This window comes from Phoca vitulina, unplaced genomic scaffold (genome assembly GCF_004348235.1).
Source record: "Phoca vitulina isolate PV1807 unplaced genomic scaffold, GSC_HSeal_1.0 scaffold33, whole genome shotgun sequence".
NCBI classification, from domain to species: domain Eukaryota; kingdom Metazoa; phylum Chordata; class Mammalia; order Carnivora; family Phocidae; genus Phoca; species Phoca vitulina.
In genome coordinates, this window is record NW_022589736.1 from 666,449 (window position 1) to 688,961 (window position 22,513).

The 22,513-nt window shown below is 58.2% G+C and overlaps 2 protein-coding genes and 1 long non-coding RNA gene across 3 annotated transcripts in view; 1 reads left to right on the forward strand and 2 right to left on the reverse strand.

The window, feature by feature from the left end:
* Positions 1-216: 216 nt before the first annotated feature.
* Positions 217-19,459, reverse strand: CCNF (cyclin F). The gene is made up of 17 exons (XM_032425759.1): positions 19,426-19,459; positions 18,531-18,685; positions 17,420-17,526; positions 16,420-16,487; positions 14,968-15,221; positions 14,573-14,626; positions 13,634-13,738; positions 13,239-13,316; positions 11,476-11,627; positions 8,981-9,145; positions 7,061-7,184; positions 6,619-6,799; positions 6,194-6,281; positions 3,840-3,939; positions 3,632-3,759; positions 2,802-2,971; positions 217-2,150 (listed from the first exon to the last, which is right to left on the reverse strand). Exons 1-17 carry the CDS (start codon positions 19,439-19,441, stop codon positions 1,672-1,674), a joined length of 2,424 nt encoding a protein of 807 aa, XP_032281650.1. The 5' UTR covers positions 19,442-19,459; the 3' UTR covers positions 217-1,671.
* Positions 19,460-19,837: 378 nt separating this feature from the next.
* LOC116645651 lies at positions 19,838-22,281 on the forward strand. The gene is made up of 3 exons (XR_004301988.1): positions 19,838-20,536; positions 20,813-20,919; positions 21,941-22,281. It is a non-coding gene; the product is annotated as an uncharacterized LOC116645651 (long non-coding RNA).
* A 180-nt stretch (positions 22,282-22,461) lies between these two features.
* Positions 22,462-22,513, reverse strand: part of LOC116645377 (ATP-binding cassette sub-family A member 17-like) — a gene marked incomplete at its 3' end in the record, with an annotated part of 63,265 nt that continues 63,213 nt past the window's right edge. Inside the window, 1 exon segment of the mRNA XM_032425509.1 lies at positions 22,462-22,513. This exon segment is cut by the window's right edge and continues 230 nt beyond it. Within this exon segment, the coding sequence (XP_032281400.1) occupies positions 22,462-22,513 (52 nt within the window).

The window sequence follows — 22,513 nt, forward strand, 5'->3', positions numbered from 1 at the left end:
CAGCACAGGCAGGTGGCATTAGGTCCCCACTGGAGTGGTCTCCTACAGGTGCAGGCAGGGAGAAGGCAGAGAGCTGGGTCCATCCAGAGTTGAGCTTTTGACAGTGGGCCACAGACAAGGAGGTGGGCAGTTCAGATATGCACATCACTCAGCTGCCACTACCCTCATCACATTTAATCCCCACAACACCCCTGTGAGGTAGGTACTATGGCCGCATCTTACAGATGAGGATACTGAGGCTCACACATGCCCAGGGGCACAGTTGACAGGAAAGATCTGCAATCTCAACCGTGCCCCACCGGGGTGGTCAGAATTCTCTTACAGTAGCAGGAAGACAGCTCCCACAGCCACACCCACACACACCCACACCCACGCTTGCACACACACAAGCACCCAGAAAAGCTACTGTAGAGTATCTCTTCCTTCCACAGAGCTCGGGTTCAAGAGCATTTGGGGGATGGCTCCTGGCCCAGTGGTTCTTTCTGACGTTCCGAGAAGCAGCAGAAGCTATCCGTGCAGGGCACGTGTCTCAGTGGTCCACCCGACCGGGGGGTGGTTGGGGTCAGTCTAGAACAGATCCCGCCGGTGTTTTGGCTGCTGTACTCAGGAGGTGGCAGGTGTGAGGGAGCCTCAGGAACCCACAGCAGATCCACCCTCACCCAACAGGTGGGGACAGGTCCTCTGAGTCTCACTCTTCTGCACTGTGGTCACCTCAGATGTTACAAATGACAATTTTTTTCCATCTAACCTCTCTGGGAAGAGTGTCAGGATAGCACTGAGGGATCTGAATCAGATGTTCCTTTTTTCTTTAGTTGAGCCTAAATAAAGTTAAGAATCTCTTTTTTAAATTTAATGCCTTCTATCTTTAATTTTTCTTTTATTTCCATCTTAGAAGAACAAAGGATGGAAATAGAGAGGAAAAGAAATGGCCTAGAAATTCAGTGCAAAGAGAGGTGTTCATACGGACACTACCTGCTGGGGACAAAGACCAATCACTCTGCAGGAAGGGACAGATTTCTGAAGGAGTGGAGAGTGTGGTGGGCAGGGAGCTGAGGGCCAAGAAAGCAATTAGGGCCCCCCACCTGGCGGTCCCATGCAGTCCACAGCAGTGTGCAGGGGCATGGCTCCCTCAGCAGGGGACCTGCCATCCAGTGAGGATGGGAGCGGGGGGTGGGGGTGGAGATATGAGGACGGAGGTGCGCTCAGACCTTTCAGCTCCCCCCAGAACCCAAAACCAGAGAGATGCCGGGAGGGGAGCTGGGCCAGGCCACCTGGTCCCACGTGTTCTCAACTGTGAAAGCTGTCGGCTCCTGGGATGGAGTTCAGTGGGGCTGGGGAGATCAGGACGTGGGCTCAAGCTCCCCAGAGAGAGCAGGACAGACACAAGAGGGGACAGAGAAACGGGCTTCACAGGGTGTGGCATGATTGCTTTGAGGCTAAGCTTCCCAAAGGGAAGAATCTGAGTTTTTGTTCTGATTCAGACATTCTGACGGCTCACATGGGACTACCCTGGAGAAAGAAATTTAGCGTCCCGTGTTCTCTCCGTTCCCTGTGCGAGAGCCACTGGGGTCCACATGGCGTCCATCTCCAGCGCCCCCACGGCTCCCTAGTGCAGCGGCAGCCCTCCCTTAGCAAATGTTCCCTGCGGGAAGCACGAGCACACTCACAGCCTCAGCAAGCCCGGCTCAGGTCCCTCTCCTCCTCCTCCTCTTCCTCCTTGCTGTGGGTGGATAGGTTTTTCCTCTTCACCTGGGGAACGCTGCTCTCCAGAGAGCTTGGAGAGCGACACTGTAAACATGACTTCTTGGCATGGTGGTGGCAAGGCTGTGTGTTTGAGTCGCTGCCTGGGGACAGCGCTGAGGTAGATTGGGGAGGGCCCCCTGAGATGCCGTCCACTGAGTTTGTGGGACTCGCGCTGCTGATGGAGGAGTACCCTGAGGTCACACTGTCCCTGCCTGGCTCCCTTGTGCTGCAGAGCCGAGGCTCAAGCCCTGGCGTTGGAGGCGTCTGGGGGCCTGGTACCCAGGTGCGCGGGTCCTGGTGTCCCCTGTCCTCCGGGCAGGCCTCCTCATCACTCGATTCCTGGCAGCAGTGCTGTTCGGGGCTCAGATAGACCACGGTGACATCGAGGATGCCGCTGGGGGCCGTCACTGTGGGAGACATGGGGAGAGAGATGCGGCCACGGCCTGAGCAATGGGGTGCCCCCCCTGCCCAGTCAGGACCCCCAGTGGCCCAGGGTCCAGCTCTTGGCCAGGATAGGCGTGGCTCTCACTGGACTGTCCCCTGTACTGCTCTCCTTTGGGTAAGAAATTGACGGTGGCACTCAATGTGATTTGGAGGAGCGACTACAAACTAGTTACCAATAATTCACTTAATCCCCAAGTGGACACAAAGCAAGCAATTGGAAAGTTGATAGAAACTGCTTCAACTGGGCTTCCTTTGTGTTTAGCTGCTCGAGAGCACAGGGGCAGAGCCTCCCACAGGCAGCTCTGGAGGGGTGCACAAGGAACAGAGCCCAAAAGGGCAGTGGGTGGCACATCTCACACAATGTTCGAGAAAGAACTCCTTGTGAATTCCAGACAAGGTCTCTTCTGCTTCCCTGCCCTGGTGAGGCCCTCCCACAGTCCTGGCTGGGGCTGGACACAGGTCTTTTCTCCCCGCTGTGGGCTGGGAGAATGCCCACCCTGGCCCCCGACTGCACTATGGTGTTCTAGGGGCTCTGCTGTCTCACGCCTGCCTGGGTGTGGACCCCCCCTGCCCCCAAGGGGGCATCTGGGTGGCCTCCAGGCCGTGACACTCACCGTCACCGTCCTTCTCACCCTCGCTTTCCTGGTCACCCTCGTAGCCAGAGCAGTAGTCCAGGCTCCAGTCCAGAAAGCTGCCCAGCAGCATCTCCTCCTGGCTGGACAGCTCTGCGGTGGGCGTGGTGACGAAGCTGCCCCTGTCCTCCTGGAGGCTGTTCTCCCGCTTCCTACAGGGTGGGAGAGCCAGGAGCCCGGTCATGGCTGGTCCTCCTACCCAGCCTGGTCCTCTGCACTTGCCCGCCCTGGCCTGCTGTGCTGGGTGCGGGGACGACACAGCTACCCAGCTGCCTGCCCTCAGGAAGCTCGCAGCAAAGCTCCTAGAGGCAGCGCCGGCGGCACAGTGAGGGGCTGCGCATCTGGACTTGGCGGGTGGGTAAGGTGGGGAGGGCAAGTCATTCCAGGTGGTCGAGCCAGGACACTGAGATGGGGGACACGCGTGGGATAGACTCGGGAGACGGGGCCGCCCGGGAAGTGTGGAGGGACAGGGCCGGGAGTGACAGCAACACCGTGGAACAGGGTGGCCTGCAGGTGCCTGCGCTGGGCTCAGCCTGTGCTTGAGACCACCTTTGCTCAAAGGGGCCAGGTTAAAGCAAGAGAGACAGCTGCACTGGAGAGAGAGAACAGGGTGGCCGACAGTGGAGATCGGGCCCAGGAACCAAGGCCTGGATTCAACCCCAGCTTCCGTTTTCGTGGGACCTGCCGCTTCTCCCTGCTACATCTTAGAAGCCCCCTGTGTAAAAGGGGGTAACGGAGCCCCTCAGACAGCCGCGGCGGTCCCCAGGGAACCAGGCCCAGCATGCACTGTTTCAGACACGGGGCTCACTCACCGCTTGGTCCTCCTTCCTGAAGGAGAGGTGAGGAAGGCATGGATGTCCCCTGTGCTGAGGAAAGACGTGGGCTCCGGGCTGCCCTGCTTCACTCCCAGAGCTGTGCACAGCTGGCCGTAGCTCAGTACCTGAGAGGAGACCGGGGTCAGAGGGAGGGACGAGGCCCAGAGGGGCCAGCGTCTGGGGTGGGCAGTGGGGGCGCGGGCACCTCTTCCTGGCTGATCTCTTCGTAGCGCTTGTCCTCGAATCGCTGCTTCACGGCGGTCAGAGACACTTGCCTGTAGTCCTTGGGGGCGTCATCATGAAAGCTGCAAACAGAGGGACAATGGGGTCACATGCAGGGCTCCAGGGCAGGTGACATCGGCACCCCAGCCCAAGGGACTCTGTTTTAGCCTCCACTCGCTGAAGTGAGAGGGGACAATATGCATTTAAAAACAGCCTAGCTGGGGTTCCTGGGTGCTCGGTTGGGCGGCTGCCTTCGGGTCAGGTGATCGGGGGTCCTGGGGGATCCGCCCCACATCAGGTTCCTTGCTCAGCGGGAAGCCTACCTCTCCCTCTTCCACACTCCCCCTGCTTGTGCTCGCTCGCTCGCTCTCAAATAAATAAAAATTAAATCTTTAAAAAAATAAACAAAAACATAAAAACAGCCTAGCAATGGGAGGTGAGACGGGGTGCCCCGTGGCTCCACCGTGAATGCACACAGATGCGCAGATGTTCACGGCAGCCCCCACGTCCACCAGCGCATGAATGACTAGGAAAGGTCCATCCACACAGTGGACTGGGACTCCAGTGGAATCGTTATGTAGCTGACAGGCTGGTCACAAGAGGCCACATGAGGCAGGACTCTGTTTCTATGAAGTGTCCAGAAGCAACAAATCCACACAGATGGAAAGCCGGGGGCTGGAGGGCCCCGAAGCAGGGGCCTGACAGACGAGGGGTGCAGGGTTTGAGGGTGGTGCCACGTTCTAGAACTGTCATGATGGTCGCACAACTCCGAATATGAATTGTACACTTAAAAAACTAGTTTGGGGGCGCCTGGGTGGCTCAGTCGTTAAGCGTCTGCCTTCGGCTCAGGTCATGATCTCAGGGTCCTGGGATCGAGCCCCACATCGGCCTCCTTGCTCAGCGGGAAGCCTGCTTCTCCCTCTCCCACTCCCCCTGCTTGTGTTCCCTCTCTCACTGTGTCTCTCTCTGTCAAATAAATAAATAAAATCTTTAAAAAAAAAAAAAAACTAGTTTGGGGGGCGCCTGGGTGGCTCAATCATTAAGCATCTGCCTTCGGCTCAGGTCATGACCCCAGGGTCCTGGGATCGAGCCCTACGTTGGGCTCCCTGCTCAGCGGGGAGCCTGCTTCTCCCTCTCCAACTCCCCCTGCTTGTGTTCCCTCTCTCGTGTCTCTCTCTGTCAAATAAATAAACAAAATCTTTAAAAAAAAAAAAAAGAAATTAGTTTGGTAAATAAACATTTGCAATTTCTCTGATGTGAAAATAAACAACTCTGGGGGGCAGCCTAGCAACAATCTTTGGTAGCCGGTGTCAGGCAAGGGCTGTTCGCACCCCTTGTGTGAGCGATTGGACACACACGCTGACCCATCAGCTTCACCCGTGCTCCCCGTCCATAGGCTGGGAGTAGGCACGACAGAAAACAGGGTTGGCCAAAGCACACGCCAGCCCAGGACACGCTGACTGGCTCCCCATGGCAGGAGCGGGGCGGGGAGCGGGCCAGAGAAGGGGCTGGTCCCAGGGGCTTGGGGCCCCGCCGGAGAGCTCCGATCTCATCCTGGACGGCGTACAGAGCAGTGACGCCCTCAGAGGCGGTCACCGCGGTAACTCGGGGCGGCTGGGGGAATGAGCACGTGCAGGCAGCACAGCCCTCCAGAGCCGGCGGGACGCGGGAACGGAGCGGCAGAAACGGCTGGCCCCAGGTCCCTGCTAGGATGACCGAGGCACACACTCTAGGCACCCAGTGCGATCCATGACAAGGAGGGACGGCCCGGACAAGCCAGCAGCAGGGGAGGAGGCCCTGGGGCTCAAGTCAGAGGCTGGGGTTCAGATGTGTTCTGAGTCCTGGAAGTGCTCGAGGACAGGCAGAAGGCCGGAATCCCCCAGGCCCGCATGCGGGGGCAGAGAGCGCAGAGCGTGGCCTGGCAGAGGCAGCAGCGGCTGGGGTTTGGCATGGGCACGTGTTGGGAGCAGGCTCCAGAGTGAGTGGACGAGGAGCAGGGCTGCGGCAGGAAGCAATCGCAGCCGGCCAACTTCGGAGCGAGGGGACAAGTGGTCCCACGCCACACTGGCGCCACTGCTCAGGCAGCCGGCTTCGATGTTTCGATTACCATTGCCGCCTGCAGGATGAGCTCTGGGCTGGGAGGAGCTGCTGTCCGCGCATCAAATGTCAAAACTGTGCCAAACAGGCAACGTGGCCTGGCGTTTTTCCAGGTCGACCCTGAGAACGCAGTGCCCTATGGGGCAGGTCTGTGTGCGGGCTGACAGCGAGCCCCCCGTGGGACACGAGGACAAAGCCTCTGTGGCAGCTGGGGGGGCTCACTTCCTTCTATAGACTCACCACTTCTGATGAAGGCTCAGGACACAGGGTATGAGGTCTTCACAGGAGAACCCAGTCAGGTCCCACAACCGCGTGGTCCAGGGCTGTGCTGGGGAGGAAAGCAGGGGTGCTGGGGCCGTGCTGACGCCCCCGCCCCCCACGCCCCATGGTTCTGCTGTGCAGTTTCCTGGAGCTCGGGGTGACAAACGCCCCATGCTCACTGTCAAGGTGCGGGAGATACTTACGCTACAACCATCTCTTAACCTCACCCCCACAGAACGGCTTTAATCTGTCGTGGCATCTCCTGGAGCAGAGACGCACATGCTCCGTTTTCTCCCTCACTCCCCCTTGCATCTGAGAGCCGTCTCCTGTGTCCTGACTTGGGGAATCCCCAGTCCCCGGCTCGCCCTGCTGAGCAGCCGGCGGCAGAAGGGCGGGCTCCTTACTCTGCCCGTGCGTCAGCCTTGCGAGCAGTAGGGCGGCCGCGGCCAGATGGGCTGGAGCGTAGGCCGCCAGGCTGGTGTGCAGCAGGGAGAGCTCACACAGGAAGCTGCACAGGTGCTGGGTTCTCGGCGCCACTGGGACCAGCGTCAGCAGGACGTCCTTGTAATCAACCACAGTGGGGACCTACACGGGGCAGGGAGGTGACGTGGGGTCCTGGCACGCAGAGGGCTCACCCACCCACTCAGCAGGGAGGTTGGCCCTGCCCACGTTCACACCGGCACCACGGTGTTGCAGTGACCAGCTGCAGCTCCAGCCTCGTGCCCTCTGGGTCCAGGAGGACTTTCCAGAGCAGGAAAGCTCGACACCATGCAGGAGCCCGATTCCACCTGTCCCCTCCCATGGCTTCAGCTCTGATGTGAAAGGAAACAGCAAATGGCCACTTACCCGAATCTTCCCTTCCAGGGCAGAGATGATCTCTCCCATCATCCGCACCAGGTCCTCATACTTGTACGTGTTGTCTGTGAGCCACACAGCCTCGCGGATTGTCAGGATCTCTTTGCTGATGAACCTAGAATGTCAAGCAGGGGTCTGAGCAAGGAGTCTGCTCTCCCTGGAGGCAGCGATCACTTCAGCCCCAATGACGGGGGTGGGGGAGGGTCAAAGAGCGGACTGAGCTGCCTGCAGCCCCTGAGGGGAACAGATGAGCTCGTGTGACCCTATCTGAAGGGTCTGCAAAGGAAGCGGGACTGGTGCCGGCCGTGGGAGTGGCCAGCTCCAGGCACGCAGAGGTGTCTGCAAAAGGCACCCATAATCGAGGTGACTGGTCGATCCTCTTAACGACCTGAGGATTAAACCAGCTTCTACAGAGCGCATGTAAACAAGAGCTTAAACCTGGGAGGTGGGTGAGCCAGCAGAAGGAGGGCTGGAGGTTGTTTGAAGGTAGGTGCTCAGCACGGGTCTGGCCATCTGTTCTCGACTCTCCAGTGGCCCCAACTAGCAGGGAACACGCTGGTTCAGTGGCCTGCCGGCAAGGGAGCAGGGCCAAGCCATGGCTGCTCTGTCCTGGGGACTCTGTGGCTGCCCCGTTTGCTATGGGCTTGACCGAGAGAGAAGATGGGAGATGCGGGGAGCGCAGGTGCGGAGGGCATGAGGCGGGAGTGGGCCCATTGGGGCCGGGTGTTGGAGCTCCCGGGCAGAGGGCCACGGCAGGTGCTGCTCTGAGCAGAGGTGGGGCATCTCTGCTTCTAGAATCTTTATAAAGCATCTCACTGCTAGCCAGTTGGTGGTCCAGTAATTTGGTTTCTGATTACAAGGGTGTAATTACGCTGCTCGGGCATGAGGAGGTGGGGCCTGTTTTGCCACCTCTACTGAGAAGGTCTGAATGCAGGGTCCCATGAGCACGCCTGAGGGGCTGGGCGGCAGGTGGTAGCCTTGCCTGCAGCCCAAGCCCACGCTGGTCCCCTACAGACCACACATCCCAGTTCCCAGCACGACCACATGACTGAGCTTGCTGCACTGGACATGGTGGCCTCAGGGGTCACCGGGGGTGGCAGAGATAAGACAGGAGCTGGGGCTTTCTGTGACCTCATGACAGAAAGACCACCCCAACGACATAAGCCTGGACCCCCTGCCTCAGGGCTATACACAAAGGAAGCCTGCGCATCTGAGTGCACCCCGCTGTGCATGGCGAGCCTGTCCCTCACGCCCCAAGGCTCACGGACGAGGATGGCAAGTCTGCAGGGGGAAGGGCAGACCACACGGGCGTGTCTGCCTTAGAAAGACAAGAACACTCAAGATGTTTCCAAGGCAAAACTGGGGCAGACAAGTATTGATAATAAACAGTAGATTTAGGTAAAACGTAAGCTGGTTCTGCACGGAAAGTCAGAGCTGCCAGGGATGCAGGCAGCTGTACGAGGAGGGACCCCCTGTTCGCAGTGGGACTGGGGTGTTCTGGGAGCTGGCTGCGGGCATGAGACCCTCTAACTGCAGGTCTCTGATGACACAGGCTAGAGAGCTTGACCGCTGAGAAGGGGTCTTTCCGTGATCTCGGGAGGAGGACCCGGGGGGGCAGGTCACCACGTCACCCTCAGGGGCCAGGGGAGGAGGGGCCCAGCCTGAACCTGCCTGAGCAAGGCCATGTTCTGGGGTCCCTGCAGGCCGGGATGAGCGACCACCCACGCACCAAGGGTCAGTCCCCCATCTGAGGGGAACTACTCTGCTTGCGCTCTCCCTGAAGTTCAGACCCACATCTGATGAGGTGGGACACTGAAGGCTCCTTTCACCGACAAGCCAGCCGGGGAGGCCGGGCAGGCCCAGCATGCTGAGGGTCATCTTGCAGACCCTGCCCGGGGGGGGGCTCCTTACCGGGTGCAGATGACCATGCAGGCAATGCCCAGCAGCTGGAGCCTGTACCGGGGCACCAGCCTCCTCCGCAGGTACCGGTCCACGCACTCCACGGTCAGGTGAAGGCACAGGCTCGTGAAGTCCTTCATAGTGGCAACTTCTACCAGCCAGTCAATCAAGATGTACCTGCAGGAAGAGCACGACCCCTGAAAATGAGGGTGAGCGTCATTCCCACCTGGCCCATCTGTCCTCAGGGAGTGAGCTGGTCATCTGCAGCATCATCGATTTACCCAGGAACTTGTCCCAGCCGGAGGTGCTAGGTCCAAGGGGGCTGGGAAGGCCCCAAGGTTGCTGGGTTCCTAGGAGGAAGCTAGCTCACACACCTGTGTCCCCTGCCTTCTCCCACACAGCCAGCCAGGTACTGGATGAGCCCAGATACAGGTAAGGGGCAAGGTGGGGCCACCCTGGAGGGCTGAGGATAGATCACAGGGCCCAGGACAGGAGAACAGTCACACGAAGCTGGCAAGACCTGTGGCCCTCCCGCAAACCCATATCCTCCTCGCGGAGCGGCTCCATCCATGGGGTCATTTATCTCGACCCTCTGCAACGGGGCAGAGAGCCGGAATGGAGCTAAAGGAGGGTGCCCTGAGCCCAGCATCGGACTTCTCAGCACCCAGCAGCCCTGGTGGGGCTGACAGACGTGCGGTCCCTCCTCGAGGGGGCTCAACCTGGGACCAGGGACACAGACCTCACGCGGGAATGCTGGGTGCCACAGCAAGGGTGCCCGAGTACGGTCAACAGCTCTCTGAACAAAAGAGAGGAGAGACCAGAAGAGGGAGAAGAAACATAAAGCTGCTGGGGTCTGGGCAGGTGTTCCAGGTGCTGGGCGGAAGCATCTGTCACAGGTGGAGGGAAGGAGGGAGACGGGAATGGGGGTGAGACAGACAGCCTGTGTTTCCTCCCAGAGCTGGACGACCGCGTGAGCGCCGCCAGGTGTTGGAGGTTTAAACCAGCCAACACTGGGAACAGAAGAGGATGCTCCCCCACCCAGACTTAGCGACCCTAACGATGGGACTTCTAAAAACCAACCAACCAGGGCGCCTGGGGTGGTTCAGTCGGTTATGCGTCTGACTCTTGATTTCGGCTCAGGTCATGATCCCAGGGTTCTGGGATCGAGTCCTGTGGGTTCCCTTCTCCACGGGGAACCTGCTTCTTCCTCTGCCTCTGCCCCTCACTTTGCTCGCATGCGCACACATGCTCTAATAAATAAAATCTTTAAAACAAGACAAAAAACAAACCAACGGAATTGTATACTTTAAAATGGTTAAATCCCAAGCCAACACAATGTCACACGTCAAATATACTTCAGTTTAAAAAAAAAAAAGGCGTCTGTTTTGCTTGGTATAGAGTAAAGGAAAAGAAGCTCAACTCAAAGGCTGAGATGATGTTAATATTTCAACAAAATTCTGTTTCTGAAAAGGAGGAAGTGTCCCCCCAAACAGAACAGTGAAAGTCCCCCAAAAAGGGCCACCTGAGAGGGGCACAGGTGCTCTCAGGATACACCTTCTCAGAGGAGGAGGAACGGGGGGAGAAGGGGCTGCAGCTGCCGGCACTGGCCCAGGGTTCCAGAGCACAACGGCTTGCTGACATGGAATATGGGAGCAGAGGACAGTGCATCCCTGCACCGGGTGCGAGATCAAGCCTCTCCAGGGAAGCCGTGATCCCGCTAAACACAGACGTCTACTGAGCATGTTCCTGCCCCTTCGGAACCCAAAGCATGTTTTTAATTAATTAATTTTTTAGAGAGAAAGTGGGGATGGGCCGAGGGAGAGGGAGAGAGAGAATCTTAAGCAACCTCCACGCCCAGCCCAGAGCCCGACACGGGGCTCGAGCTCAGCGCCCTGAGATCATGACCTGAGCCGAAATCAAGAGTCGGACACTCAGCTGACTGAGCCACCCAGGTGCCCTTCCAAAGCATATTTGAAATCTCATGGAAGCTTAAAGAATCATTTACGTTTTCTACATTAATTTCTAACGTATCCTATGACCGAGTGAAAACCCTCGGGGCAGGGCACACGGGGCGGGAGGCCACCCCAGAGGGCTCTGCTCCCTGCTCTGGGCAGGCGTGATGGTCGCGGACCCTCGTTCGCCACACCGAAGCTTGCCGGAGGAGGCGTCAAGAAGAGGTGGTGTTTTGGCTGCTGAAACTGGCAATACAAATCCCATCATTTTAGAAAGACGCTTAAATGGTGTAACACATTCTGAGGGTTAAAAAGGAAAACGAGCATGGACACTCACGGGGGATATCTTCTCTTCAAAGCCCTGGAGAACGGGGGCATCCCCGGTTTTGGAAAACATACGCACGAAGGGGGTTCCAGCGGGGCTGCTCGCCCCGGCGCCCTGTGGCAGCGGCTCTGGTGGAACGGCCCGACAGCCCCCGTCCCGAGCCTGGAGCCTGGCTGCCGCTCTGCCTCCGCCCACCATCCCGCGCAGACGCTCGCTGTCGCAGTCCTCACCTCATCGTGTCGCTGAGGCCCTTCTGCACAGAGAAGACCTGCTGCTTGCTGACGGCGCGGGAGGTCTGAAAGAGGGGGCGCACCACCCCAGCCGAGGCCTTTGCGCCTAGTCCCAGCTGGCTTCCATACGCACAGGCTTTGGCTAAAGACAGCTGCGGGACAGACACGCACGTGAGCACGAAGCCGCGGGCTGCCGGGGGAGAAGACGTGTGGGCACACAGCGGGCGCATACACCTTCTCCGCCTTCTGGAAACGGCATGGCTTGGGTTCTAAACACTAGGTCACGCGATAACGAACTTCAAGAGGGACAAAACGTGCATAATGGAGTCAGTGAAGCCAAGTGGCCAAAACTGGCTGGACGTCCAGATGACCTGGCTTTAAAACCTGGGTCTGTGTGAACACCACAGCCAAACTGGCAGAAGTACTGTGTGCCTCAGTTTCCCTTTTCATGAGGGCCCAACAGCCCCTGCCTAGGTAGCTGGGTGTGTGGGTTGACGGTGCTGTGTCCGCCACTTGGCACGGGCCCCCGGCACTCTAGGCCCTCCGATGGTAACTAGCAACCATTTCTAGATATTTCCTTCTAGATGTTTCTATGCATTCCTGATCATAGCGCACATACATTTTACCTTCTCTCAGCTCACCTAACAATAACGTGGCTCCTTAGGATATGAAACGCCTGTAAGCGTGTTTCACCTGTTCTTCCCTCCAGAGTTAGACTTGTTTTATTACTTTATGGAACATCTCGGTACAGCCATTTCGGGACTGGTACCTGTCTGCATACGTGGTCAACCTGCAGGGGCGGCTGTGCCTAAGTATTTTCTGAAAGGGCTGCACAGATTTTCATACCAGCTAAGTGAATGCGTTTTATCACATCTTTGCCAGCAAAAACTGCTCTCGTGAAAAATGTATACTCTCAGAAGTTATTAGCGATCCACTCAACACGTACAGAAAAAAGACATACGAACATACGATCTTGTTTAGCTGTGAGCCCCGTTAACTAGCGCTGAGAGGGGACGCTGCCCTGGGCTTTGACCAGTTTTTTCTATTTCCCCTTTTGCGGGAGCGCACGAGGACCCTGTGAACCTTTATTGGAATGTTGCTATCCTTACGATCAGTTAGAGCTTCTGAGAGAACCGCACTGTTCGCTGTTCTTGCTGCCGCAAATCTGCTGACTGCCTGGGACATAAACGTCGCCATGTTCTGGGACACATCAGGCTGGGCCGCCTACCGCTCTGTGATTTCTTCCCTCACTTTTAGGGCAGAGGACTCTCAAACACCCCCCTGGCGGGGCAACAAGAGTATTTCTACCTGCTCGGCAAAGGGGGACTGTCTTTGATTTGTCCTAAACGACGGTTCTTTACAGCTGCAACGGGACAGCATCTGGAGAGCACCACCGGCAAATCCCTCACGTCCTGGTTCTAACCCTGGCGACCCGGTGAGCGGGTGAAATGATGGGAACAGGGCAGCGTTGCACACCCCCATCTGCTCCGAGCTACCAGGCAACCTCAGGGAGCGACGTGAGCACTGACAACAGACCTAGCGCGGCCACACCTGAGAACGCAGAGGCTGGAGGGCTGGGGGGCAGGGGCTTGGAGGCGCCGGGGTGAAGTGCAGAGGTGAAGGGCGCACCCCGCAGCTACACTCCTGTCAGCCCTGGCGTCAGCCCTGGGCCAGTCCTACCACCCATGAGAGGGAGCCGGGCAATCTCACTGCCACAGCCCCATGAGAGGAGCGGGAAGGAGAAAGGCCAGCTCCTGCCTCACCTGTGCTTCCCAACAGCCTTTGGCCGCGAAGTCCCTGAGTTTCCGGAAGCTGTGGAGGCATCGCCCGGGATCTGACATCTGTCAATGGGAGAGTGTCACCATGCTGTTTATACAGTCGTATCTCCGAAGAAACTCAGAACCAACCTTCGATTCCTAAATGTTCCTCCCGGCACCCCTAGAGGGTCCACAGCTTGGTCTCCTTCCCAGCCCCTTATCTCCCAAATGGCGGTGGTTGCTGGGGCAGCTACGGGAGCTGCTGCTGGCCGGCGGCTCCTGGTGCTCTGGGAGCTGCCCAAGGGTCCCCGGTGCGGACAGAACCTTGCCCGAGGGCCCATTTGGAGACCGCACCTTTGGCCGACACAAATCCTCCTCTCCCCAGACCCCGGGCCACTCACGTCCGTCCTCCTGTCACGTTCCCAGAGGAGGTATGAGCTGGCCAGACAACCCTGATGAGCAGACTCTTCAAACAGGTCCCGGGCCTGCTGCTTCCGCTCTTCATCCTGCAACAAATCCCGGCACAGAGGCCTCCTTGACCGCGCTCCCCACAGCAGAGCGCCAGCCTCCACCCGCAGCCTCCTCCGCCGCGCTCCCCGCAGAGCGCCAGCCTCTATGGGCCACCATGGTCTCTCCGCAGACCTCTCAGTAAGCATATTCAGGGATCTCTCTTTTAATAAAATGAGTTAGTAAACTAGGAGTGAAACCACTTCTCCTAAGATACGTGCTTTGACAACCGCTGGGAGAGCAAGCTTCTGAGCTCTGCCCTCACAGGCCCCCTTCCTCCCGGAGGAGGAGGTTTGTGTTTGGCTCAGCCCATGGCCCCTAGCTGGGCTCTGGGCTGCCCGCTGGAGGGTCAGCCCTCCACACTGGCCCTCCCAGATGGTGACGTGGAGGTTTTCTCAAGGCTCCTCCCTGGCCTCACTCACGTGAGCTGTGTCCCTCCCTGCGGCTGCACCTGTCACCAGAAGCCTCCACCTTCCCTGAGTCTGCTGCAGGGCGGGCTCCTTAATCATGAGCTTGGCAAAGCTTTTTTCAGCATAGGGAGGTCTGTGGGAAGAGCGGGAGAGGCTGCCCGGAGCCAGGTCATGAAGCCAGCCCGTGGCCCGGCGAGCACTCGGACACTCTGCGGGCTCCACACTGCTTCTCACAGGTGGGCCTTGCCTGGGCCTTATACCCCGCACAGCCCCTCCTGCTGCTTCCCACTTACTTTCTGGTCCCGGGTGTTTGCAGCTGCCAGGAAGGCAAGCAGCACAGAAACATGGAGCCCACGTCTGCTGGCTCAGGGGGGCCAGGGCCACACCAGCTAGCACAGGGTCTGGGCGGGACAGACGACTCACCTCAAAGAGACTGAGCACTCTCCCCAAGCAGTGCAGTATGGACGCTCTGTGAGTCTGAACAAGAGTAGGAGGACGAATCGTGATCATGAGTGGAAAGAGAACTTCCAGGGGGGCACATCCTTCCCTGTCCACCTGTTCTCATGGCCCCTGCCTGGCCCACACCCCACCCCAAGGGCCGCCCCCCAATTCCAGGCTTCGAGGAGCCTGGGTCCCGTGTTCCCAGCTGTCAACGCATTTGCAGCCCAGGCCCCCATGGGACTCCCTGGGAGCCCTAGCTGTGAGGCTTCCTCTCCTGCTGGCTCATCTCCAGATGCCCCCACACCCACACTCTTGATTTTCTGCACCTCCACTGTCATCAGGCACCTGGCCTTACATGGTCCAGGGACTCTACTCACCCTATGGGGCTCAGACCGTCCGGCACGCCGGCCCCACGTGGGTCCCTCACCAGGACCCGCTCCCTGCAGCTGGCACTCGGCCCTGAGGCTCTCATGAACCACGGCTTTGCAGCAGCTTCCAGACACCGACCACGGAGGGCGGATGAAGAGCCAGATGAAGGGCGTGGCGCCGACATTCAGTCGCTCAGCGAGACTGAAGAAGTGAGAAGCCTTCAGGCCGTTCACTTCCGCACGCGCTTCATCAGACACAGACACTGCGGACACGGACAGAACGTTACGCAGGGTGTCTCCGAAGGACAGGTGCACAGAGTTCTCTGTGGGCTTTCTTCAAAGGCTACAATCTTACGCCTGCCGCAGCACAACATTGCTGGTGTTTAAGGAGAGCAGAGACCTCCAAGACGGGGGCTCCTCCCTTTCTTCCCTACCTTGTGAATCACATGTCCCTGCCGGTAGCCTAGGTTCTGAAGGTCCAGGAAGGTGTCCCTGTGGGGGTAGCACACACACCCTCCCTCCTGCTGGGAGCTCCAGCCTGAACCCTTGCTAGTGGGTACTGTTTCCTTTTGGGCTAATGTTCCAAACCTGGACCGGTGGTAATGGCTACAACACTCTGTGAAGATACTGCGAACTGCTGGCTTGTGCACTTTGGATGGGTGAGTTGGATGGTACGTGAATCCTGTCTGGGAACCGCTGTCTGATGGGGGAGCACACGAGGGGCAGGACCGCTCACCGTCTCTGTGGGTCTCAATAACCCCAACCAGCTATGAGCAGGGGCTTTCCCAGCAAGATGCCAGATCTTTCAGAAGCAGAAACATAGCAGCTATCCCCAGTCTTTATGCATTTTGGGGGCTGGGACTGGACACCCTGCAGGCTGGTTCTGTGTGCTAAGCAAAGGGGCAGGCACTGGAGAGGAGGAGGCCACATGGGTTCTTTCAAGGAGCACCTGTTCCTTGGGGGGTGAAGGAGTTCAGGCACAGGCCAGCTTTGACCTACTTGTTCCTGCCTCCCACTGGAGCCATGGCTACTGTGTTATTAACACCCCAAAGAATTAGGCACCCTTTGATTGCTGCCCCAGAGTTCCAGGGAGGAACTGTGGCAAAGGATGGAGAGCGGCCAGCACCTACATGGGCTGTGGCATTCATTGGACAGAGGAGGGTGCTGCTGGTGGAGGAGCCCTGTTTGTCTGAGTAGGCCCCCCATTCTGAGTCTCTGCTGACGGAATTAAAGCATTTGTCAAAACATGCTTTGTAAAAATAATCAAAGCGTATGGACTCAAAGATCACCAGTGGGTCCCGTAGCAGGCCCCCTGTGGGCACACACTGCTGAGGGGAGAGGCCCACGGCTGGACCTGGCAAGAATAAGGGCTGAACGGCTCCCATGGAGAAGGGCTCATGCCTGTTCTACAAGGTCAGCACTGAGCGGGGCGAGGCCAGTCCCCGCCCCGTGAGGACTTACGGCCTTCATTGTAGAGGTAGGCTATACCCAGCTTCACGGCAGCTTCAAAATTTCCCTTTTCAGCAGCCCTAGACCATTAAAAACACACAGTGTCACCTGTGTTGTCCCATGAAGGTTCTGTCCCACCACAGCACCCGAAGCTAGAATACTTGTTTCTTAACTGAGGATTTTTCAGACAATGCAGTCAAATACCACTCATCCAATGACATGTGACAACACGGACGAACCTTAAACACGTGCCAAGCAAAAGAACTCAGCCACAAAAGGCCACATGCTGTAAGATTCCCCTTACATGAAATGTCCACAGCAGGCAAATCCACGTACAAGTGGGCAGATCTGGGGCTGCCAGGGGCTGGGGGACTGCAGGGAAAATAGGGAGTGGGCACTGACATCAACCCCTATTCACTCTGGCTTTGCCCGCGGGGTAATGAGGATGTTCTCAAGTGAGCAGTGATGGTTGCACAACTGTGTGAATCTACGAAAAACCACTGAGTTGCACACCTTAAACAGAGGCATCGTATGGTATGTGGCTTAGGTCTCAGGCGGCCTGTCTGGAGCCACCGGCACACGTGGATGGTAGGTCTAGTCACCAGCACGCCGGAGCCCCCAGGCCGAGGGGCTCACACGTGCTCTGACCCTCCCTCTGGGTCCCAACCCCAGCAAGAGGACAGCAACAACCAGGGAGTGAAACGCAACAGGAGTGAAATCACACACTTTTGACCAAAAAAATAAAAAGAGGGCTGAGTAAAATTTCCACAGGCAGGTGACCTGTGTTTGAGTCACGCAGACTGGTCCCAGCCCGTGAGATCCTTTGAAGCATGACAGTGACTGATGAGTCCGGCTGGGCTGGTGGCACGGATGGCCAATGACTGTGTTTCATGTGACTCCGCGGGCGACGCTGACAGCCCTCAGTCACTCCCTGGGGTGCTGGGGACACAGGCTGGCATACCAGGGAGGCCCAGAGATGGGAGAAAACGGAGCTGTTGTCAGGTGCAGATACCTTTCAAAGAGCTTCAGGTTCCTTGGAGAAGGCCACAGCTCCTGGAAGCTGGCACACGCCCACACGCTGGCGTGGTTGTCCACCAGGTACTTCAGGTGGGAGTGCACCTGCAGAACAATGGAAGAGGGCATGCATTATCAAGGGACCTCCTAGAAGCCCCACTCCTGGAGCCCTTGAACATGGGACACAGACGGAGGGCCTCCTGTCTCCCAACCCATGCCAGGGGGAAAGGCCCCCTGTGTATCAAAGTAATAGTTGCTTTGAGGGAGGGAAGAAACAAGTTTCTCGGAGGCTCTAAAGGTGGGGACAGTGGTGCCGGAAGGCAAAATAAGCATCCACCTTGAGAAAGAGGGGGTGACGCCCCTGTAAGGGTGTATGCCCTATAACGATCAGGGAAACGGACTCTAACAGGAGCAAGTAGAACAGAATTTTGTCTTCTGCTCCTCTACCTAGGGCCTTGCTAGTGGGAAAACGGCTGTAGTCTGGAGGTCAACAGAGGCTCTAGAAAAAGACCAATAAACTCAATACCATCCTGGTCAGAGGCAGGAAGTGCCCCAGCTGGGAGCCCTGAGCACAGGTGAGCATTTCAAGGGCTAAAGTTTCCATTGCCAATTAAAACTCAGCATGGATATTATGACCACAACGGAGGCGGCTCTGGGAGTCAGAGAAACAAGTTCCTGTTGGAGTTTTCCCACCAATTTGCTGTATGCCCTTGAGTAAGTTAGTCTGAACAAGGGTGCAGTTGAGTATCTGCAAACTAACTCCTAGGGTCCCTTTCAGGGCTCGACATTACATGCAATTTGTCCTCGAAAATGTGTTTTTGTTCTCCTTAATATACTCTTTTATTTCTTAAGGGGTGAGAATTTCACTGCCACAGTAGGGTACTTTCTCTGTCAAACATCACAACAAACAGACTCAAAACATACTGCGCTATGTTTCAGCTTTGATCGCAACAACCTCAAACATCTAGTAACAACATCATCCTTGTAGCCTCTGCCCTCTTTCGTAGCCAAAATTTTGTTCTCACGTTTAAGAACACGAAACCCTGATGGGACCACCAACAAATTAGGTCAAGCTACGGGGCTGATGCTACTTTCATCTGGCGACTTACAGCTCGGACAGCCAGGATGTCCCCGACAGAAAGCCATTTCAGGATATGAAAGAGCACATCTTCAGGGAGGCTCAAGATGGTTAGGTTTCGGGGTCTCCTCCTTATTCTTCGCTTTGTAGGGTAACAGAAACACTTGGCACACCGACAGTGGATCACTGAAGAACAGCAGAATGGTCTTGGTGATGTGTAGGAAAGGAGCTGGGCTGATGTGCAAAGTTTTATCTGAAGACGACGGAACAGTCACTGTGCCTTCCCCACAGAAGGAACCGGCTGCATTTCTAGTCCCACACTAAGATTAAATAAAGGGAGTAGTGGTCCGGGAATTCCGGCAGACACCATCATTCATTCAAAGATCCAGTAAATACTTACGGCGAATAGCAAGTGATCATGGAACTTGGCTACTGGGGCAAGAGCGGCCAACGCGGATGATGGTTCTGCCCTCGGACCCCTGCCCATCTCCGCTCCTACTCGCACCAGGACGACACAGCAGGAGCCCCTCGCGCCGCTCACTTGGCTTCCTCACCGCTCGTCCCCGCCGCCCGCCCGCAGGACCCCCTCCGCAGGCCTTCCTACCCTGCCCGGCTCTGCCGCGGGGTCGCCTACCACCAACTAACGGGCCGCGCGGGGCGACCGAGGCCCACAGGGTACCTGGATGTGACCGCCACACTGTGCTCGTCCCCTCGCTCTAGGCCAGACGCGGTACTCGCCGCCCGCGACAGGTGCCGGGCCCCGCGCGGGGCGTTCACGCCAAGCCCACCCGCACCCGCGGCGCCGCTGGGCATTTAAACCGCGCGCCGGGCGGGCGCCGCCGGGACGCCCCGCACGCGGGGCCGAAGAGCCCGGGCCGCCCAGCTCGGTGTCCGCCCGCCGCCCGCCGCCCGCGCCCCGCACTCACCACCGCCGCTCCCCATCGCCGCCACCGACTCCGCCGCCCGCGCCCCCGACCGCCGTCAGCCCCGCGCGCCCCGCGCAGGCGCAAACCCGCCTCGCCGCCCGCCCGAGTTTTCAAATGCGCCCGGCCCTCCCATTGGCCGGCTGGGGGGGGCGCGCGCCACCGGGCCACAGGGCCCCGGCCCCGGTCCCGCCCTCCCGCCCGCGCCGGGCGCTCGCGATTGGCCACGCCAGGACGCGAATTCGAACGCCGGCCGTTGATTGGTGGAGTCCGCGCGGCCGCCCCGCCTCCCCGGCCGGGACGGGCGGGATCCCCCGGGGAGCGCGGCGCCGGCCCGGCTGGTGGGGGCGTCTGTGCGTGCGCTTTGGCCCGGCTCTTACGGCGGCGCGGGTCCCGGCGAGCGGCGTCGGCGGAGGCCTGTGTGCACCCCCCGCGCCCCTGGCCCTCACCCCGAGGCCGCGCGCCCAGCCTCCCGCCCGCGCGTCAGGCGAGGACACCGCTGCTTGGGCGGCCGAGCCACGGGGGGCGTGGACCGGAACGCAGCCCCTTCAGGGACTCGGCCGGCGCCTTCTTCCCGCGAATCGTGGCTCAGGAGTCCCGCGGGCAGGACGTCGCCCCTGTGTGTCCCCGCTGTGTCCTCACTGCCCCGCCGGGAGCCGGCTTCACTGGCTGCCCCCAGTCACCCCGAGCACGGTGTCCGTCAGGTACTGGGCAGTGTCCTCCGGCCCGTCTTTCACGGGAGAAGCGCTGGACGGAGGAGGACACGGTGGTTTTCCCGGAGACGCTCTCCTCACCCCTGCGCGCCCCCAGTCCGCCCTCCCTTTCCCTCCGGCCTGGTCCTCAGGGTCGGCGGTCCCTGCTGGGCAGCCGGGCGCACACGCGAGAGCCACACTGCTATTCTGCAGCAGGAAACAGAAGTACACGGACGGTCACACACGGAGCGTGAGAGGCCCCTTGTTACAGAGGCCAGGTCCTGGGCTTGGGCTTGAAGGAGGGGCCGAGGTGGGGCGCACAGGAAGCAAAGTGGACGGAGCCCAGCGGGCTTGGGGCTGCTCCCCAGGTGGCCCGTGTTCCACCCAGAAGCACGAGGAGGAACCCAGGGTGGACTCTGCAGGTTTCTCCTCCTTCCTCACACGTTTGGTTACTGTTTTCTGCTTTGTTACTGTGTTGTCCTCCTCCCCCGCACTGTGACTTTGTTGCTGGTCTCCCCCAGGGCAGAGGTGTGCCCTTCCAGCCTGGACTCCAGTAGCACCTTTGTCACCACACCCACTCCCCTGGGGAGCCCAAAATAGCATGTTGCTCTCTTAAGTCCCTCAGCTGTCCTCTCCCCGGTTCTTTGTGTCCTCATTGTTTTTCCTTTATTCACAGGTAAAGTATTCTTATTTTTCAGAAAACCAGTGTTTTTTTCTTGGCCATGCTGTGGGCCCTTGCCTGCATCTGTCGCCCTGGCAGGAAGAGCCCTGGAGGTCCCATGGGGTGACAAGCCACTCCCAGAGGGTGAGAAGAGCCCATTTCCCACTGGACACCCCCACGCAGGAGAGTGAGAATTCATTGGAAAAGTCTAGATTGTCGGGGGTCGCGGAAGTTCCCAGCTGGAAGAAGATGGCAGTTGAAGACATGGGATGGGGGGTGAATGAGAAAGATTCAAGGACAGTAGGGCACAGAGGTGGGAGTGAGGGAGAAAGGGTGTGGGAAGGACTCTGAAATGCCACAGGGCAGGCACAGGGAGAGAGGATGGAGAGACCCGCCGTGTGGCAGCCAGGGGTGGAGCAGTGCTGTAATTTTGGGTGAGGGGTGATGGCAGGTAGGATGTTTGGTCAGGGTCAGGAGACACCAACTTTCCTGGAGCTTGGCTGGGAAAGGAGGGAGAGAACTACCTGCAAAGGAGGAGCCGAGGGGGCTTTTTAGAAGGGACCGGCGTGAGCACGCTGGAGCAAGGCTCTGTGACAGGGCACGCGCCAGAGGAGCGTGCTTGTGACAAAGGTGCACAGCCACATCCATCTGCACACAGAGGCTGGCCCGTGCTGTGGCCTGGAGCACACAGCCCTGCCCTCCGTAGTTCTCACGCCTGAGCTGCATCAGAAGTACTTGTTAATGTGGGGTCCTTACAACACAGATTGCTGGGTCTCACCCCAAATATTTCCAGTTCAGGAGGTCTGGGGTGGGGCCCAAGTATCTGAATTTCTAGCATGTTCCTGGATGAAATTTCTAGCATGTTTCTAGCTGCTGCTTAGGAACCCCACTTTGAGAACCTCTACGTGAATTGAATCTTGGCTCCACTCCCTGTTGACTATGAAAGTTGATGAATGTCTCTTAAGTTTCAGGTTACTCATTTGAGTAATACTTCATGGGTTGATGTACTGTCACATGTAGGCTTACTCCTAAGATTTGTAAAGACCTGGGTGGGGGGTTGGGCAGAGAACAAATGGAGCCTCACAAATCCAAATACTACACTAAAACACTGAAAAATTGAGACTCAGGTTAGCAAACTCATCAATTTCTTTTCTCTTGTCTTCAGAAGGACAGTATCATGAGAACCATGGTCACCCCCAGGCCACTGTACCTTGAGAGGACATGGCAGGTGTTTCTCTGAGGCTGCTTCCACAGCCAGGTCTCAATGAGGCCATGGAGCCACCCAGGTGGGACTCAAGGGGATCCTTTTCCACTGAAATGGAACTAGGTTCTCCACCAGGCCTCTAAGGTGAGAGGGCCTAATCTGGCAGAGAGCCACCCAGTCTCTGAACTGAGCTCACTGGGCCTACAGATTGCCTTTGTACTCCTTGCAGCCTATGGCAGGTTCTGCACTCTTTATTACAGCAAGGAAACGTCTGAGGGAAGTGGTGACGGAGGCTGGGAGGGAGGAGGAGAGCCAGCTGGAGAGGGAGGCTGGGAGGGAAGAGGAGAGGGAAACTGGGAGGAAAGTTGGGAGGGAGGTGGAGAGGCAGGCTGGGAGGAAAGTAGAGAGGGAGGCTGGGAGGGAGGTGGAGAGGGAGGCCGGGAGAAAAGTAGAGAGGGAGGCTGGGAGAAAAGTAGAGAGGGAGGCTGGGAGGGAGGTAGAGAGGGAGGCTGGGAGGGAGGTGGAGAGGGAGGC